Raw genomic sequence first — 21,681 nt, 5'->3', positions numbered from 1 at the left:
TCAACTCCAACTCTTTGACTGGACAGATCCTAACCAGATTATGTCTACAGTAGGTAATCAAAACAATATTGCGAGAGAGGTTGGTGTCATTTACTTTAGGAAATTATGATGTCCTGTATTGTGGAATCCTTAGGGTAAAAATATATCCTATTTTTGAATAGGAAAACATGGTTCCCATTCACCTGTGAGCATACATGTTTTAGAAAGGAAGATATAGTCTTGGGTAGGAATGTTTTCCTAGGATGTAGATTTTCTTTTGTTGGCATGTTTAAGGGGTTTTGTTGTGTTTTGTTGGGTTACAGGAGCAGAATTCTGGATTTTCTAGATCTACAACTAGGACTCTGGCAAGTGCCATGTTGTATAGTAACTAAACAACTGTTTATCTTTTCTAGTTTTGGACACAATTAGTATTCTGAGCTATTCTGTAACATTATTACGTTTAAAAAGTGTGTATGCATCATTTTCTAATTTAACAAATTGGAACACCATAGGAATTCTATTCTATAAACAATAAATATCAGAAGTTGCTGAATACTTTTACCAAGCAGTGTAGATGAGCCTAAATAGTACATCCTGTATTTCAAATGTGAATTATTTCATAATTTTCCTTTGAGTCAATAAATCTAGTTAGCATTTTATCTTTTACATTTGAATATTCTCTCATGCTATTACTTTCTCCATCTCTGGGTTGGTGTCAACACCCTATTTTTACTAGTTCTATATTGATCTTGATTTTTACAGAATAACCTCTCTACAATTTTTATAGATATATTTAAAAGGAGTTACTGAAAAATAAATGCCAATATATATTTGATATTAACCTCACTTCAAGAAAACGTGCTTTTAAGCAATTTACTGGGAGAAAAGTATTTTCTACAGGAATAAGAAATATGCTTTACAGCAACAGCACATTAACAAAAGAGACTGACAATTTACATTTTCAGTACTTCTGACAAAAACAACTTGAATTGCAAACAATTCAGATAAATATATATATATATTTACAGAATACCATATAAATATACTAAGTCCACTAAGTATTCTATAAACAATAAATATCAGAAGTTGTTAGGCACACATTTTTTGAGAACAATCAGTTGAATTTATCATCCTTTACCTTTGACAATGTTTTGTAATTACACAAAAAAGAAATCATAAAACCAGAGTCCTTGCTTCGTATCTTATCTTACTGCTGTGCGTTCTAAACCAAACTTGCTTTTTTGTGTTCAGTTGTGCGATGTCTGGCATATCTGCGGCAAAATCACTATATACAGCCATTCTTTAGCAAAACTAGTAACTCTTCAGTATTTATGAGAGACAAGGAAATTAGTGCACACACATAACAAGTGCTAAATTATCTACAAGATATACAGTTATTATATGCAGATGTTTACAGACAGCTACTGTAAGTGCACGCTTATATACATACAATATGCTTAGTAAAGTTGTTTGTCTTTTCTTTCTTTATGGAAGAACTACAAGTCCGACTCTGGCATGTCTGGCATGTCAGCCATGAGATACCCGATTCCATAGCGGCCATTGGGAGCAGTATCCATATCTATTGTTGGGGAGCCACTGTGCTTTCTGTAGATACTTTTGCCAGGCATTGGGGAAGGCATCTCACTGGGACTTTTTCCATGGATTAGACTTGTATCATCATCTTCAGGACTGGCATTCTCCTTTATGATCCTTCCTTTCTTGTAAGATACAGATGACAGGCTGCTGGAGCCTTCCTCAACGAGGTTGAAGTAACGAAGAACGAAGACAACAGGAACAGGAAGAATTGCCATGACAACCAATGAAACACATACAGCCAGGCCCCATGGTGGGTAGCTGAGAGATTTCTCTTTAGCCTAAAAAAAATGAATGCATAAACAGGTTTAGAACTGAAATCAAAGTCTGAAAGGCTTCCATGCCTATCTAAGTATAAAAATGGGTAACAGTCATCCTTTTCTCAGCATTCATCATTTTGCATCCCTTCTTTATTGCTGTAATTGCCCTTGCAGCAGCTCCTAGACTCATTACATCAAGATGAAGGTTTCTGAAAATTATGACTAGGCTGTAATCTTCTCAGCCAAGTAGGTCAAAGGCAAATCCTTATCTTATATTGCTCACACATTTAACTCTTCAATATTATGGTTATTCTGGAGCTACTGGGAAAAAAATCCTTTAGTTCTGCATATGTAACATTTATTTTACTCAGGACTTTCTTTTATGATTACATAGCTTTCACCTCTAAGGTCTATTTTACTTTTGCGGTTTGAATATAGATTTTGTTAAATGAAATTCATGCAGGGTAAGATGTTGTAATAAATAAGCTATTTCAGACAGTAAAACTTGTTCTTCTTTAGTTAACAGAAGCAGTAATAATAATGAAATAAAGAAAGACATTGAAATAACGGAATATGGGTGGGTTAGGTTCTAGGCTGTCATTTTATATGTCCCTTAAATCTGATATGCCTAACATCTATATTATTCATGTACTGTGAGAGTAAATCCTTGTCTGGACCACATTCCCCAGAAATCCCTGGGGAAATGAGCTGTAGCTCTCAGTCACCTGACCAGTTACTTGAAAACAACTGGATAGGAGACAGTTTAAAAAGCAGGAAGCGGAAGCTTTCTGGATTGGTCAGTCTCCTGTATGGCAGCAGAGTCCAAATCCTCTGCAGTTCACACTCACCCGAGGGATGGGCGAAAGAAGCAGCTGACCGAAGGACAAAGGGAGGTTTGTGAATTTTGGAAGTGGTTATATTGTGAAGTCTCATGGTGAGACTGGAACTAATATTTGCAGTCTGGAAGAGACTAAGTGGTTTGAAGCCGGTGATCAGCTCAGTTGCCCAATATGACATTTAGAGACTTTTTGGAGTAGTTTAGTCAGTACTGTAGCTTAAATGGAGCTTTGGTATTCGTTTGGGGTCAATTTAGATTTTCCACACTTCTGTAAAATAAAGAGCACTGGTATTTCTTTTAACCCTTCAGCAGTTTCCGGTATGTCTGTTGTCTATTTTACAGATTCTGTTACGACATGTTTCAGCATGATGTCACACTAAAGTAACTACTACTACTTACAATTGCCGGACTTGCAAAACTCCTTGACTACAGTATATACATTGAAAATCCACAAAACATAGACCAATGAAAGGGTACACTGAAACCTTTGTATCCTTCTAACAGCTTTTTATCAGTTATGTGAGAAAAATCCATCTTTACAACAGAAACAAATGGTCATGATGTTCGCATACAAGCAAAAACGTCTGTTAGAAAAATAAGGCCTCTTAGGCCATACAAAAATGTATTTCCAATCTTTTTGATATGGCTGTGTTAGGTGGCAGCTGCTTAACTTTTAACCCAAATGAAAGGAAAATGCAACTGCACTCAATGGAGATGTTACATGTGTCTGCACATTACATGTCAACAACAGAAATGGAAAGATACTTGAAGTATGTGCAGAGAATACCAGTCTAAAGAGTTACTACTTTTCAGATTTTTTTCTGTCCCTTCCTTCTGCTGATATGGTTATTATTCAATATTGTATCAGCAATGCATTCCACAATTCTACAATTAAAAAAAAAGGCTGTTTTTTGTCAGGTTACAATTGGTGTGCTATAGACAGAAAAGAAATGTCGCAACCGGGATTTGAATCATTGTTTTTGTTGTGCTTGTGCACCAGATACTGCACTCAAAATAAACTGTAGTGGGTAATACTGGGTATTACAATGTATATTGATGGCGATTTCTGAGAAAAAGTGACAGCTCTTTTTGGTTTTCACTCTGTATAACCCAGTTTAAATGTACAGTATATTGAATACAATTATGAAGTACAAATGGAATGGAAAAATATACTTTTACTACCTTGGGCACAAATTCCTTTCCATTTTAATGCTAATAACTCAGGGTTAATAAAAGAGCATGTGTATGTGAGATAACAAAATAACAAAAAAAAAAACAGGACAACAGATGAGGAGCCCCTGTACTAGACATTTTTTTTTCTTACTATAAAAAACAAAAAAAAGGTGGATGCTTGTAATTTAACACAATTTATGGTACTGACAATAGCATTCTGATCAGAACTTACCAGCTCTCCTATCCAAGCGCTGTAACTTGGAGGGGTCATTACCAGCTGAATTATACTTGCTACAAGCAAGGCAAGTAAAACTAGGGGAGAAACATACTTCCACATGTAGTAGTAAAATTTGAACGGGGAAAATCCAAGCATGTCTTTAAGATCTTCAAAAAATCTGTCAAATGCAAAACAAAGAATATTTTACTTCAATTACAAAAATACCAATATTAAGACTACACTGGTGATAGAGGACTTCCTGCATTCAGAAAACCTAGAAAAATACAGAGTAGTATGTCTCTTTCCATACTTCCGCAACCCTTTGTGTAAAGTGCTCCTGTTCCTGGTTTTAAGTGCATTTGAATGCAATTTACACTAAAGTTTTACAATTGCTTTGGAAGAACTCTACTGGGTTGACTTTAAGAATTATAACTATATATCCTAGAAACTTTTTTTATTGCTTCATATTTCCTAGTAGTTTTTTTTTCATAAGTAGTTTCTTCAAACTCCCAGTTTCCCAGTTTGTATCAATAGTTTGTTTTGCACTTATTCACATTGCTATAACCTGCCAGGCGTATCCCGGTCTTGAAATTTATCTTAATCTTTTTTTTATTTCATTTGAAGCTCCAGCAGTGTTTGTTCTCCAAATTTGGTATCGCTTGAAAATTGACTGGTTTACTACCTCTAACAGAATCTTTATCACTTACATAAATTAGAAAGAACACTGGTCCTAAAATAGGTTCTTGTGGCTCCCAGCCATATTACATCATTCCTTATCTGTTATATACAATCAGTTTTTAATCCATACGTTTCCCTGAATGTAATAAAAGTTTTTTTATGACCATATTTGTCTTAAATTATGTAGTTCTGACACCATTTTAAATGGATTGGCACATTATCAGAAATTATTTGCGTCATGTCTTCAGCAACATATGGAAGAGTGGTGTCAATGGTTGTTAAATAATTGTTTTTTGTACTGTTTTTTAAGTACAAAAGGTAAAATACTGTTACAGGCTGAGGTAGATGACAATGGAGGTCTCTTAAAATCAAAACACAATGGGAAATACCAAAATAGTGTCAATATTTCTAATTCCTAGAGCTTCTAACCAAGAGATGTTTATTTACAGTAGTGGTGCTGGGTGTGAGAAACTGATCAAAAGAATCTTCTGGTTTACCTTAGTTAATTAAATTCTGGGTAAATGATTAAGTGTCAATCAACAGTCCAGAAAGACACCATATAAGATCAGATCACTACAGAGAAAGGAGAGTAAGGAGAGAGAAAGAGGGGAAACGAAGGTCAGACCATAAGAGAGAGAGGAAAAGAGTACTGTGCCAGGTGAGAGACCAAACTTCATGATCATCCGAACCAAACCCTATTGGAGCTAAATATTTAAACCTTGCTAGAAAAAGCTTGCTATTCTGTGTTTTAGAGAACTTGGGGTGTCTGAGTTAAGAATATGTCAGTTAAAGATGGCCTTTCCTGTTAAGGATGCATTTTTAGAATAGGGAGATAGGCTCCAATTTATTTTGTGGCATTTGGGTTTGCAGAGAGAGACAGAATATAACTGACCAGAATGGAGAAGCAGGGAAGTTAGTCATGGCCTCAGTGAAGGCAATGAAAACTAAGCCTGTGCCTTGGACTGCCTGTAAACCACAGAAAAAAGTTTCCATCTTTAAATTGCAGGTTGAATTGCATTTAGTTTAGAAGGCATACTGTATCTCTTATTTCAGCCTTTGTAGGCTTTGCTTGCGAGTTGAACACTTGGTAGCAGTCTGTAGTTTCTGGATGATTAAGATGTTAGGCCTCTGCATCACCTTGTCTGTGCATACTGTATACTGTATATAGAGTAACTTGTGTGTTGTACTGTATGTTTATGTTGTGTGTAGTGTAGCATGTGTCAGTGTCATTGATAATAAATATTTGTTTAACCAAGTGTGCATGGAGTATTACTCTTTTCATCAAAGTTATGCCAGAGAACAAAGAATTCACTTACTGTACCTCTAATAATAACTGCTTATTCTGGACAAATCATTTACAAGTTGGGGGTTATGATACTTTATTTTATTATTGACTAATCCTCTCTGTCAGTTCCTGATATTTTACATTTTTGTAACCCCTTATTTGTAACAATACTACAGGTATATGGTCCTGGAGATATGTTAATCTACCAGATTTGGTAATCATGCTTCTAGGTCCCAAAAAATGTCAACCCTTTCCATGCAAATACTATTTAATACTCTTGTTTAACCCTTTCACTGCCTAAAGCAAGTAGTTTTTTCTTCCTTTTTTACAACTCTCGTGTAAAATACACATTTAGTACAGCAGTCATTTCCACTTCATTGACTAGAGGTTTCCACAATTTCTGTGTACATATAAGTGACTGTATGTACATGATTTATATCAAAATATAAAAGAAAAATAGGCTCCCCCGAGTCATCCAAATGGCTTTGAGATGTGAGTGTTCTTTTGTTACAGTGAGAGGAAGGGATATGTGATTCTATATATAGTAGGGCCATATGAATATAAATACAACCAATCCAGATATACTGTATTAGGCAGGATCATAACAAAATTTTAGCTGCAGAGAACATACTTGTCTGTTCCATAGATCCATGCTACTGCCATGTTCTCCAGGATGACGACAATAAGAAGTGGCAAGGTGGCAGAGTAGTCATCGAACATAGCTACAAAATAATTCCCAGAACGCTGAACAAAGATAAGGCCAATACTAAAAGCCAAGAGACAGCATCCAACTGGAAAGAAAGGGAGAAGAAACACTCAGTGTAAAATTACATATTTAGTGTTTTGCATTCTTTGGAAATTGACCCACATGGGGAAAAAATCACATTTTAACATGGTGTTAATTAGCTAACACAGAAATAATTTAATAGACAAAACTTTGGATTGGTGACTGCTTGTCGTTGTTTCATTGACAAAATATACATGAAGAATTAAGTCTAAGAAATTGTTTCTAATGTGAAAAGGGTCAAATTACTTTAATTTAATCATTTTAGGTATTTTAATGTCCCACATAATAAATATCAATTTTTTACCTACCTGACTGTGTTCCATTATGAGATATTAACTGGGAAACAAGTATCAAATTCAAGAGACTAACGGCTTTATTTTCAAAGTGGGACATTACATTGTTGATGGATTCTCATTTATTGCTGTGTTATAATACAAGCAGAAGACTAGGAAAATAAAATTGGGCCTAGATTCTATAATTCTATTGTCAAATAAACAAAGTAGATATGTACTTGAAACATTTATTTCTGTAAGGATCTGATTAGTGTCTCTTAGGGTTTGTGAGGCTGGACCACAAAAAAAGCATTTGTCCCTATACATACAGTAATACAGTACCTTTTACTGCATTTGCATTTGCATGATATTTGCTCCTGTAGATAATAGTTTTAATCTTCTGTGACAACACAAAATCACAGGGAGTATTAAAGACATCTTGATTTCCAGAATTACAGTGAATTATGTGTAATTGAAAAGAAGCCGAACAGCTATAGAAAAACTGAATAAGAAATAACGAGGTCAGATTAAACTATATCTTTTCTGATATACAGTACTGTATGTGCAGATAAAGCATTTATTGATGTGACCTAGATTTTTTTAAGAAATACTGTTGCAGACCTGAAATCCATATACATATTAAAGTACATATTAGTAATACTAGTACATATTAGACTGATTTTGTTCTGGGAGAATAAAAAAAATACTTGTGCAATTAAATTGTTTTCTTAGAATACCTCACACTCACCTGTTAGGAACTCCTTTCGCACTTTGAATGTGTCTACAATGGGAGTAATTATCCCTTCAATGGTCCCAAACATGCTTCCAAGACCCAAGTTGACAAGCATGAGAAAGAACATAACTGACCAGAATGGAGAAGCAGGAAAGTGAGTCATGGCCTCAGTGAAGGCAATGAAAGCTAAGCCTGTGCCTTGGACTGCCTGTAAACCACAGAAAAAAAGTTTTCATCTTTAAATTGTTCACCAAGTGAAAGGAAGATAAATCTGTTGCTATACTGAGCACCTGTCCAAGTAACGCATTATCTTCTCTTTGCAAAAAATGTCAGTCTTTCCACCTGTGAAAGGAGTGCCAAAGCATATGGAGCCCTGAAGACTTAAAGAAGGACATTTTCTGTACACATGGAAATTTGCATGTGTGAGAACAGAGGGGTGCTGCAGTGCAGCAGTTGTCATGCCCTGGGGGTTCAGCATCTAGAGAGACTGTGCACCCACGTGTGGTTGGATAAAAATGTCTGAACTCTCTCTACATGGGGCAAATATGTTCAGCTCCTACTGGCCCCCTCTCCTTGAGATGTTACAGCTCCCAAGGGCAAATTAATAGGAGACACGTCTTGCATTCAGGGAGTTTGAGGAAATGTGGGTTTGTGAAAAGCATGTGTGTATTACTTGTGTTCTACTGTTTGTTCTGTCACATTCTCCTGTTCTCTTTTGCTATATGTTTGCAAACAATGATTATTTTCTAGCACTTCTTAATAGTGTTTGCCATTCACCCTTAAAACCTGTGCAGAAAATACAAAGTTTCATTGCAATTTAACCAGTAAATTAATATGCCAAAATGAATGTAAAATGAACTTTCCACATAAATTTAGATTTTTGTATGACACTTGTGATAAGATGTTTTGTACTGTACATGCTGAAAACGTAACTGTAAACTCTTCCTGTGCTAAAAGATTAGAACAGTCCAGATATCTTAAAAAAAAAAAACATGTTACAGGAAATTTCCTCCTTTATAAGCACACATGAAAATGTGTTTAGAAATAGTAAGTGTATATTGTACTCAGTTCACAAAGGAACTGTGTTTCTTTTGAAGTGAATATGCTGTCAATTATTCATGCCCCATCTGAACATAGTAAAGACAGTGGAAAACTAATTTAGCTGCGAGCCAGAAATTAAAAATAGACATCTGACGAAAGAATGGGTATTAAATTTCTAATTAATGTAACCTCAAAATAACAAAACAATGTAAACAGTTTAATATCAATTATTTAATAGCAATTAAACAGTAAACATTATGAGTAATTTTGAAAATGACATACTGTATAATGCCACAATCAGTTCAATATTCCTTTAAGTTATCATAAAACACTCTCTGCTGTGTAATGTAAAAAAATTAGAATCACCACTTAATTTGTTATAACCACCAAATATTGGATAGGCAATTGTTTGCTATTATGTCTTGTCTCTGAGCTATATACCTGCAACCAGACAAATAGGAGAATGAATACGTTTAGGCAGACCACTCCAACCTGCCTATCTTTGTGTCAGTTGTCTTTTAACACATCAGGCAACACAGCCCTATACTGGAGATTCAGCACCAAATTGAGGGAAGGCATCTTCCTCATCAAAATAAAAATATCACTGCTGAAAAATATTTGTTTCATCTTACAAAATGGTGTTATTTAACCATGAGTTTGTCAAATTCCATCACACGTCCACTCCCCTACAAACTGTATACTTACAGACCTGTGTATGCATCTTTACTAGCACTCTGTATCATCAGAAACAGACACCTTTAAAAGAGACAACCTTTGTTTCCCCTCCTCCAAGCCAGGCTGGGAGTCACCTCACTTCATTTTAACCAAGCAGCTCATCAACCTAAAATCCTCCATGGAAAACAAATGGGTGCCCACACCTACCATGCTGCCTGCCATTTTCTCTCTGTTGTCCTTGTGGCGTCAACCCTAGCTGGAATTCCAATCAACTGTGGTCATCTGATTTTCCCTCCTGCTCTCTTCTTCTAAACCCACTAACTCCATCCTCCACATTTTTTCTCTTCCTTTCTCATCAAAGCATCTTCCCCACTGCACCTATAGACCCAGTCTATATTTGATGGCATCAGTCTGCACTGGGCCTAGGCCTCCTTGTTTGTAGCCCTCACCATTTGTTCCCAGTGATGGCCCTGGCTGCTATGGTGTTACCCCCTGCTCCACTGGTGTCCAACTGGTGCAGTGTCAGCCCTTAAGTCTCCCCACCCCAAGCAACCAACTGCAAACATATTGGATATTTCTTATTCCTTTGGGAGTTCCAGTAGGAAACCATCCTCATTCATTTAGTTCTAGCAAATGTCACAAGTAATCACTAACTACATATTCCTATCCTCCTTTTGCATCAGCACAATGTAGCTCTAGTTACCCCTCTGGATCATATCATCAGTTCTAATTTCAAGCTAGGTACTGTTTGTTGGCTATACTATATATAAAAGCTGGCATCATTCTCAAATTGGTTCCTACAAAACTTTGCAGCTGAATTCATGTACTCTAATCTTTGTGCTCAAAGAAATTTGCATTGCTGTTTTGGGGATCCTTTTGAGTTTTTTTTTGACAGTAATGATCTTCAGCCATTACTGTCTTTTGCTCAGCCAGGTAAGTTAAGATCAAAGTACTCCATCTCTTTATATTCATTTATATTAATAATATTCACTATTAGAATTTGACCAAACTGCTGAAATGATGATATTAAACAGAAGATCAAATTCTTATATTGCAAATCCACTCTCTTATATTAAAGTACTCGCTGGTTGACAAAAACTCTAAACCTTTGTAGCTGCTTCTCTGCTTCATTCCTCCTAATTATGGGGGATATGAAACTGCTGATCTTGAATTCCAAATGATTTAGTACACTGACAATTTTGTAATTAGAATTTGATCAAACTACTTATTTCCTATTATTAGGTTACTGTCTCACATGGAAGGTTTATTATAACATTGACATTTATTTGTATATGAGTGAACATCGCAATATTTATTTTGTAGGAATTATTTTGTTTCAATTTGGTCTTGAAACTTAATGAAACTAGTATTTCTTACCTTGTTCAGTTCATCCTCAATACTGCATGAATCAAGTCCCAGAGAGGTATAGTCATTTTCCTTTACTCCTTTGATAATGTCTATCATCTGATAATAGTCAGCTGAAGACACATGACTGAAATTGATGTGCTGGGGAATCAGGTTATTGCTTAGGATGCCACTGCCAAGCAGTGCTACAATCTTTTCTGTGTTCCTGTAGTATTTAAAAGGAGAGAATCAAATATTGTTTAGTGCATGAAAAATAAACAAACTACAAACTTTCTGATAATTGATTGAAATAATTCAGTCCATGTCTTAATCTGTATCTGTTCTTGATGTTACAATAACTTTAAATAACTTAATGTTTACTGGGTCCTACTTTATATTTTTACTCATTTTGAAAGTTATTCTGTCACTTTTCATGGGTTTTGAGCTGGGATTAAATTCCCATCTTCTGTAAACTTTTTTTTCAAATGCAACCAGAATGTTTTATAGTGAAACAAAAGGATGAGAGGTTCAGAGAGCAATTGTTTCCTGTGTACTCTGGTACAAAACAGGAACATTTCCTTTTCCCGTTCTTTTGAACACTGAGATAAGAAGTTAAACTGGAAAACACCGCACACCTCTTATTTATCATTTAGTGTCTATTTACATAGTGATAACCTGTTGAATTATCATTCCCTTACCAAAACAGGAAAATAGTATTTTGATAAAGATTCTACATGAAAAAACATTAAGACATGGTAACATCTAATTTAGAGCCTGAGCTATCCAAACACACTTGAAAGAGCATGTTAATTCTGAAATTCCTTCTGACAAAAAGATTTGACCTTAATTAAAAAAATGTCAATTAATATCATGTGATCTCCAGCACACAAAACAGTTGAATTAACATCTGAACAGTAATTGTATAACTATAGATACGGAAAAATACTGTTTCATGTTTTCTATTAATTGAACATTCCATTTTCAAGATAAATTTAAAGTCAGTAACAGATGCTCAATAATTATAAAATATAATACTTTTCTGATTTTAAAACAATCTTTCAAATTATGAAATTCATAAGAAACTGTTAAATATTAGAAACTATCAAATAAAGTGTGTATGACTAAGTCTGTGATGTCAAGTTATGTTATAAGACTTCTTTTTGTTTAAGAAAACAAAATGCCAGGGCAAATGTCACATGGTGTGTCTCACAACTGCAGGCTAAACCAGGCTTTATTAAATCAAGCAGAACAGGAAATTAAAAGGTGACTTTAGATTGAGCGAATGGGGAAAAAATGACTTACTGGACAACACATTTCTCATTCATGATGTTTGCTTTGAACCCAAGAACAGCAAATACCACCAATGTTGCCAGGATGGAAGTAAAGAAGTTTATGAAAGACACCAACACAGCATCAAAGTGGCAGTTGTTGTCCCGCTTGTTGTAGCTGGAGAAGGCAATGACGCCTCCAAATCCAAGACCAAGTGCAAAGAACACCTGAGTGGCTGCCTCACGCCATACCTTTGGCTCCAGCATTATCTCAAGCTATTGGCAATAATGTAAAGAGGATAAAAAAGGAACAATATCATATAAGACAATTCTGGAAGATATTTTTTATGCTGAAGATATTTTTTATACTCAAACACCTTGCTATACTTGAAACACCTATAATATGTTCAGTATGCATACTACAACAAAGAGAAAATATGATTCTTAACACAAGGTGTATCTAAACCTTTATCAAAACAAATTCCGTATCAAATTTACTTAAGCAAAAAATTCAACACCAGTTTTAAAGCCCTGAAATACATTGCTTTAAATTCAACTCACCTTTGTCTTCGGATGTTAAACCATTATTTTAAAAAAGGTTTAATATCAATGGAATGTTTTAAAAATATAAATTTCAACTTAGTAAAAGAAATTACATTTCTGACTCCATTTACGAAAAGCCACACACCTTGGGGGTGAACATGTGACGGATGCCATCTACAGATCCTGTCAGGAGAAGAGCTCTTACAAGAAAGCAGATCAGTACCACGTAGGGAAACAGGGAGCTGAAGTACATCACCTAGTGAAGAAATCAAGCATAGAAATAAAAAGAAAAAAAAATGAAGACAAAACATCTTTGAAAAGTAAAAACTGATACAGAATCAACGTTAAAAGACAACCGATTGAACAGTATTATTCAAAACAAATAGCTGAAGAATTAAAAATGTTTTCCATTTGCCATCAATGATATCACATAAAATACACTTGTAATAATTAATACAAATATACAATATATTTCAATCTCCATATGTCAAAAATATATTGTCATCCTTTTCTGAAGGGAAGGCCTTTTACAGACAAGGAAAACAAATAACTCAATTGAAAAAGAAACAATAGATCTGTGAAAACATTGAAATTACTAAACTGTAGAAAGATACTGTAAAAGTACAGTACACATTAAATGAGAACTAACACATTTGCACAGCAAAGATGCTATTCAAGATTCTCTTCTAGAAAAAAGAAAAGGAAAATCTCAGTCTCTGTTGTTACTGTACATAACTGTTAATACTCATACATACTCATGAGTATCTGTCATAAATGTGTCCTCCAAACTAATTATGATTTTCTGTCTTCTTTCTGAAAGAAAGTAATCTACTACACCAACAAAAATATACTGTTAATATACTGTTAGACATACTGTTTGAAAATAACAAGCAAGCCTTGCCAAAGATGTAGTCTACATGTTTAAAGGTGTGTGTTTCAAATAAAGCTGCATTCCTGAACTTAAAACTCACTGAAAGAATTCATAAAATTCTCTCCAGACCGGTTTAAAGTAGAGGATAACGTTTTTCCACTCAATAATTGCTTTCAGAGCATGTTTTCTAACATATCTGAGGGACCTACATGCTTTCAAACATCTGAGGAATATTCTTAAAGTACCACGGAAAAAGGTAATAATCATTTTCAAGACTTTTAAGGAAAGTCCACTAGTAAGATGGATGAAACCGTGTAAATAGAAACACTGAGGAATACCCTAGCCGTACTACAGTATGTACTGTACTAAGTAGTTAAGTATTTCATAGTTAAGACTCAAGGTATAATTAGTCAAGAATGCAGTTTTCCTGAAATATAGCTACATGGTAATTCTCACATAAAAACAGGCACACTGCTGATTTAATATTCTAGCTATTTTCTTTAATTATCAGACACATCTGGATGCAACCTTGAAACAGTATGGATGTTATTTTATGACACATGTTCTAGGAATTAGTAAAAAGAAGGTCTAGGGCTCTCCAAAGTGGAAATCCGTACAGTGCAATGTACTACACCCGTTGGTCTACAAACCTTCAGGCATTTTTACTACTTAAAACAATTTACTAACCATTTAAAAGGGAAACCCAGATCAAGAAATTGCACAGTAGTTTTTCATCTATTATGTGTTCATTGTAAAAGCGAGATCTTGCTAATAAAAACACAATACTTTGATGAGACAACTGCTCACAGCCGAATGTGGATTTTATTGTAAGTATTAGTTTCCACCCAAGGACTGCAAAACATATCATGTCTAAAACATTTTAAGTGCATATATTTAAGGTATATTAACACGTTGTTTTTTTTTCAGAAATGACCACTAATTTAATTTTGTCACATACAGTACGTACTGTACAATTCTTATTATAATAGAATCATGTTATTGATTTGTTTGCCTGCCTATACCTGAAACTGAGAAGTATGTTTCGATACAGACTGGTGTTGCTAGTTTCTTAATTTAAAAAAAAATTATGTTTCAGATGACTGCTTTCCTTACTTGCTTGCATTGGTTGATAATATTGATATACAAATGACTGAATGGTTTGGGTTTGTTCACTGGCCACAGACACTGGAGGAACACATTCTCTGTGTCAAGAGTGATAAATGTGCAATCATGCATGATCACCAATCACCATGATATTGGTCCTATAGTTGCTAACTGCCTGTGTTTCAGGTTCACAATCTTGATTTATTTTTCAGTATTTATAGGTGGCCATGCTTTCCTGAACATTTTATTATTATAACACTGCACACTATGAAAAAAAAACATCTGCTGGTAATTTGGCTTTAAATAGTACAGAGATTCTCAACTGTTCTTCCACATGCAGGAAAAGCATTTCAAACCTATTAAAATACTATGAATGGAACGTTAATACATTCAATAAAAGAAATGAGGTTTTCATAAAAATGAATGCATGCATACGCTACTGAGGATAAAATGGCTCAGGAGGTTCTCTTTGTTGTAATCTTTGAATGTGTATGACATTTCAAAGTCCTTTGTCTATCATAATGAAAGATGAGTAATACATATTTAAATAGCAGTTTGAAAAGAGTGCTACATACAGTTTCATAATTTTTGAAAACCATGGTTTCAAGTTTATAACTGTACAGTACATACAGCTGATACAGTAGCAACACGGAATCTATTTAAGTTCTAAACTACAAAATATTATGTCTTATTAAAGTTTTCTAAAAATATTTTTCCACTTAACATCTAAATGTTTTTTAACTGGAATCTGAGGACTATGGAAACTAATAAGAATTGATCTAAACATATATACTCTACAGTATATACATTAAAAAATAAGTTTATCATCTCTTCCATATCCTGTTTTTTAAGTAATTCATTGTTACCATTTTTTGGAATGCCATATGCTCACTCTTCAAACTCTGAATTCCCAATAGCCATGCTCCAGATTTAGAATAAGAATTTCTTTCAGAATTCTGCAAGTTTTTTTTCAGAAAGGCTTTCAAATAAAATTAAATTTCAGACTTGACTGTTTCTCTTAAATGAACTGACCAAACTGAATAAAAACTTTTGATACCAAAGGAGATGAGTCATCTGACACAATCTCCAGAAAGATTTCAAAAGTCTAAATTAAAACCATATTATGCATTATATTTAGTAGTCTTTAAAGGTCAATAGATACTAATCTTTCAAGACTATTAAGTCTTTTAAGCTAAAATGGTCATAATAACCTAAGTAAATCCTTGTGCTGAATGTATTTAATTAAACTGATCAAAACAGTAATAAAAAGTTTTTACCAAAAGGTACAATACCTTCTCTGAAAGTAAGGGAAATTTAACTCACAATTCATCTTTTGTAGGGTCTCTTTTTATTAGCAAATACCACCTTACTTTGAAAAATCCTCAGTATGCTAAATAATCTCTGGGTTTAAGTGGTGCAATAATTACACACACAGTAGTAGGTGAATCCTACTACTGTGTAATTATTGATTCTTCAAATTCATCAGTAATTAATGCTTTTTGAATGTCATATGGCTTTTACAGTATGTAATGCCACAACATTGTAAATGCTCTTTTTACAGTATAATCAGAACATTTATTATTTCACATAATAATTAAGCAATGGAAAAACTGAGAAGACTACAATACATAGACCACATTTTTAGGTGAGAGAGACTCCATCATTTACATAAGCAAACACATAATTTCTCTGGAATTAAAAAGTACTGTTAGGGGTATGTTATTTCAAAATATGTTAACATATAGGACATTGATTTTATTTTAGTTTTAACCGAAATAATCCTTGGTTTATGAATTTATGGAGAGGCAATATCAAAATGAGAAATTATGCACAAAATGCTGACTTGGCTGTCTTTATAGACCCCTGTAATTAATGAACAATCTGTTCTAATGTTCAGTAGAAATATATTTTGTCCTTTACCTTTTATTAAACATTAGATATAGCTGTTTTGTTCAGCCTCAGGCTATAGCGTCACATGGGAAGTAAGGCCAACGGTTTTGTGTACTTTCTATAGCTCTGAATTGTACTGGCAGCACTTGGGGGCAGTCAGCTGATTAACATACAGTGATGAGATAAGATCACTCATCACAAGACAGATTTTCATTTGCATGTCAGAACATTCACCTGAAATTGAAGCCTAGAACAAAATATGTAGTTTACATAGTAGTTCAGATTTGATACAGCCGAGACAGAAAATTCAGGGTATCTGAAAAGTACAGTACAAGTAGAAGCTGGATTTCTAAAATAATTTTAATGCAAATGAAGTTCTGATATAAATTAGACATGGCTTTGAAACAGAAAACATAAGACTTCTGGCAAATCTAACAGCCTGATGAAAGTTTTTATAGAATATATGCGCTGTTTCATAACATGGCACTTCAAATCTTACAACAAACTATTTTATGTCACAAAACATAAGAAACCAAACCTGACCATACTAAATTAGAAATTCCTTAGCAAAAGTATCCTGTGCCATTTACCATTATAATACCAAAGTGTGCTCATGACTTACTGTATACTTAACACATTATGCTACTGTGGAACACTGAAATTAACCAAAATAATAAGAACAATAGTTATTAATTAAATAACCTACAGGTACATATTAGAAAATATTGTATACACAGAAAAAAACAAAATTCTTATACTTCATGTTTACAGAAAATCATAACATCCAAGTAAATAATATAAGGCAAGATTTATTTCCAATTAAACTTTTTGTGATCTTCCAAGTACCCCTTGTGCTCATCCTAAAATCCTAAAAATATATTTGCATTGTTTAAAGAAATTGTTTCACAATTCTTCCATAAGACAAGCGTAAAGAGATTTGTTTTTCCATATGGACAACACATAAGGCTGAATCTGAGGTAGTAAATGCATGATAAAATAGATGTTTTGAATGATTTGTCATTTATTTGTTATGGTTATCATATTGTCTACACACAAGGAAAGGCTACAATGCTCTTAAGCAACCAGGTTTCATTTACAAATCACATAGAGAACTATACATTTCCTTTCTCTGTTTAACAAAAAGCAGCACATTTTCAGCTTCTGAGTAATAAGTATTCCTTAAAAGTTTCAATGTCCTATATTAACATTTGTACTGCGTTCTTCTTAGCTAAGGTGTAAACCTATCAGAGTGGTAAATGTTTAATGAACAGCTTCCTTTAGTTGAAATCCCTCGATAACTTCTGTATGTCATTATAAAACTATGTTACACTATGCGCTGTTTCATTTTTTTATTTGTTCCATATAATACACAATCAATCTCTATACATACTGTATGTGTAATGAAGTTCAGGTATTGCTTTAAAGTCTACGTTTTTCAAGTACTGGCTCACAGTTATGAACCAAGACTGCACACATTAAGTGGAAGTGGAAGCAGGCTCCCCCAACACTCAAACCAGCAAGCCGTTCGCCTTTTAACATGTCACAGGAAACACTGCCCCACACCAGAACTTAGTGTCCGATTGGAGGAGAGGCACATCCTGCACCAAGAGCACTGCATGCTTGCAAATAACCTTGGAAGGCTTCATGCACCTCTGAGAGCAAAGAGCAATTTCTACCTTACATTCTGTAGCATTAAATCAATTTTGGCCAAACCTGATGATTGCTGGATACAGTCAGCTTGTGATATGACTTTGATAGGCTCAACTCACGATTATAGAGCTCAAACTGCACATAGATAGGTACTTTTACCAATTGAGTAGCTTGGTATACCCACAGTATAGTATACCCCATATTTTCCACTGCGTAGAGATTAAGAGATCAAATGGTGTGCATGTATCTGCTTGTTGCACCAAATGTTTGATAAGAAACAACTACAAGAAGAAATACTAACTTTGCCTGAAGACTGGATTCCTTTAATCATAGCCAGACACACCATGGCCCACGCAGCAAGTAAGCAGACGGTCATCTTCCAGTTGAGGCCTCCACTCTCAGAGATAGAGTCTGAGATATCCAGTGCCTCTCTGTACCAGTAAAAAGTGGTTGCAGAACTCTTTTCACATTCAGGCTCCACAACTGTAAAAGCAACAAATTCAAGATATATTGATTTGTTTTATATTCAATATATATTCCATTCAGATGATATTAAAACAATTAATATTAATTAATATCTTCTTTATTATTCTAGTATTTATTATTAATAAAATATTATTTATTACACTAATATAGCACTTTTCTGGACACTCCACTCAAAGCACTTTACAGGTAATGAGGACTCCACTCCACCACCACCAATGTGCAGCACCCACCTGGATGATGCAATAGCACCCATAGTATGCCAGTACACTCATCACACATTAGCTGTCAGTGGAAAAGTCAATTAATAGATGGGGATTATTAGGTAAGGACCAATAGAGAATTTGGTCAGGATGCCAGGGTAACACTCCTGCTCTTTTCGCAAAACACCCTGGGATTTCTTAATGACTACAGCAAGTCAGGACCTCAGTTTTATATCTCAACTGAAGGAGAGCACTTTACAGTATAATGTTTTTATACAGTTTAGGGCATTAGGACCCACTTCTTCCAGCTGTAACTTCCCATTCCCAGGAGGTCTTCCATCCAAGTACTGGCCAGCCTCACACCTGCTTAGCTTCAGTGGGTGGCTAGTTGTGAGGTACAGGGTGATATACAGTAGCTGCTGACAGATAATACCTTTGCTTTTGTAGTTGCCTATAACAAACATATAATCTACAATGGAAGACCTTAGTTCACTTAAGATTCACTTACATTCAATTAAGCCAAAAGCTCAAGCAGCAGAGTTGTGATTTGGTTGAAAAAGGCAAACAGCCTTCCTGAATACTGGCACTTGACCAGGAACAGGAACCACTCTTACTCAGCAAGACTAGGATCCTCCCGGGTGACTCTACTCTATCTACCACAATTGCACTTGAGTTCTTGAAAATAAATACTTTATATGGACACAATTCTCTTTCCAAACTAATTATTTGAATGGTAAAGACTATAGAATTTTGATCTGATGTAACATTTTCTGTAATTTTCATGTTCCGGGGTATTTTATGAAATTGTAGACTTTACAGTTATGTTAAAACCATTGTGTTGGTTTATATACACAAAGGAATAGATTATGAGAAGCCTAGAGACTTTATACGGTAGCTGAAAATATTAACTAATTCACATTTGAGGTCTAACATTGCAGGTCTCCCACACTCTAGGTGTCTGTGGTTTCTTTATCATGTTGGGTTTTGATTGGCTGCTCATGTATTTAATGCCCGAACAAATATATCTCAGCTGTCTCCAATAAATGTTATAGCCCTCTGTCTAAACGGTAAAACCAGCCCTTGAAATTCTGTACAGTTCTCATACAAGACCTTTGAGTGACTTACATGTATTGGTGTTGTTCTTGACCAGCGGACACTGGTCCCATGGCAGAGGCTGTTGGAAGGACTGTGAAAAGTAGAAGAGGCTCCATCCGATAATGACATTGTAGTAGAGAGCAACAAAAAAGCAGACCTGCAGGATAGCAGACCATATTCTTTAACATAGCATACAAATGTTTGTTTGTTTGTTTGTTTGTTTGTTTGTTTGTTTGTTTGTTTGTTTCAAAATGCCTGGAAAATTTACATGGTGTACCATTTGTTGTTCTACTGTAGGTATCTGTACCATTATACTCAGGTGAACTTGAAAAATAATTTAAGCTGGCAAAAACCTCAGAAACCATAGCTTTTTCAAGCTGTTCAAGTATTTGATCCATTAAGTGAAAATACTAATCAGAAAATGATTGTGATGATTTAATGGTCAAAATAGAAAACTTAAGTTTCAATGCAGTGCATGTCAGAACAGACACATTTCTAACAAGATTGCTAGGAAGGCTGCATCATTCCTTGTCGGGTCATTTTACCCCCTCCCAGGATACATTTAGACTCCCCCAAATGAGAAGAGAAACCAATAAGTTCCTCTCTATTGAGATGTAAAAAAAACCCAAAGCTGTGAAATGGTGTGCCAACGAACCCCAGACTTCTTCTGCTCTATAATGATTCAGGTTACTGTTAAACTTCTCTTTTACTGGTGCATCTACTGTAACTGGAGAAAAAATCTATTTTGTGCGGCACAGGTGGAGATTGAGATACATCTGTTTCCCTTGGTTGCATTTAAGTATAGGAAAGAAGTACAATTAACTTTCTCTGCTCCAGTGCATAAATTGTGTAAGCCTGGAGACATACATTTTCAGTTACAAAATCTGTTTAATCTGCCTTCTCCTTAAGTTTCTTTTTTGTTCTGTGAGCACCTTTCACAGAAATTCTGTTTTATTGCTCAATATATTTAATTATGTTCTAAATAGTTTAATATAAATTTAGAATAAAAATGAATGGAACCAGAAACTTGTCTTTAAGTTAACCCCTTAAATTAAAAAGAATATAGATGGGTTTTTACAATCTATGATCTTATTAGTTGTTTGTGGTATTATTTACTAGTGTGGTATTTGTTAGAAGCTCTTTAATACACAGCAGAATAACATTAAACATTAAATGTCATTTACACCAAACAAATATGGATGGTATTTTTGGTTATGTTTAAAGTACTGTGCTGTCAATAACTGAAACAAGAACAGAACATTTTCATGTATCTTAAACCTAAAAAGACAGTGCCTACCCTGTAGATCGGTTAAAAATAAACAGATCACACATGAAAGAATGGCATAGTACATAATTAATTTACTAGACTTAATTAATTTACTAGATAGAAGCACTGATCTGAAAATGAATATGATATATTAAACATGATAAAGAATGGTTTCAAAGGCTTACCACTCAAAGGCACTCAATTTTGCAATGGACCATCACTGTGCTTGTGAATAGTCTACTTTTATACAGTTTACAGTTCTGAAATTTAATCTTTAACATCAAACTATCTACATGAAGATAAAAAACATTTTGCTATGCATTGACTTATTCGGGTATTACGCTTTTGTTACTAATGATTTTTCACAATTTTGTTTTTTAAAGACTGTATTATTATACTGTAATAAAAAAAATCAGTAAATTGCATTGTTCA

General features: G+C 34.5%; 1 protein-coding gene across 2 annotated transcripts in view; it reads right to left on the bottom strand.

Moving 5' to 3' along the window:
• Positions 1-838: 838 nt before the first annotated feature.
• slc6a15 (solute carrier family 6 member 15) overlaps positions 839-21,681 on the bottom strand; it is a 34,811-nt gene continuing 13,968 nt past the window's right edge. For both annotated transcript variants that reach the window (XM_088647215.1, XM_088647217.1), the window contains exons 4-12: positions 20,013-20,139; positions 18,503-18,684; positions 12,832-12,942; positions 12,178-12,419; positions 10,909-11,101; positions 7,831-8,023; positions 6,655-6,814; positions 4,076-4,238; positions 839-1,853 (exon numbers count right to left, since the gene is read on the bottom strand). In XM_088647215.1, coding sequence (XP_088503341.1) covers positions 1,476-1,853; positions 4,076-4,238; positions 6,655-6,814; positions 7,831-8,023; positions 10,909-11,101; positions 12,178-12,419; positions 12,832-12,942; positions 18,503-18,684; positions 20,013-20,139 — 1,749 coding nt within the window. In that variant the 3' untranslated portion in view covers positions 839-1,475. The remainder of the gene's footprint in view (positions 1,854-4,075; positions 4,239-6,654; positions 6,815-7,830; positions 8,024-10,908; positions 11,102-12,177; positions 12,420-12,831; positions 12,943-18,502; positions 18,685-20,012; positions 20,140-21,681) is intronic.

This window comes from Lepisosteus platostomus, chromosome 9 (genome assembly GCF_059453375.1).
Source record: "Lepisosteus platostomus isolate fLepPlt1 chromosome 9, fLepPlt1.hap1, whole genome shotgun sequence".
NCBI lineage: Eukaryota > Metazoa > Chordata > Actinopteri > Semionotiformes > Lepisosteidae > Lepisosteus > Lepisosteus platostomus.
This window is presented reverse-complemented; position numbering and strand designations above follow the sequence as displayed.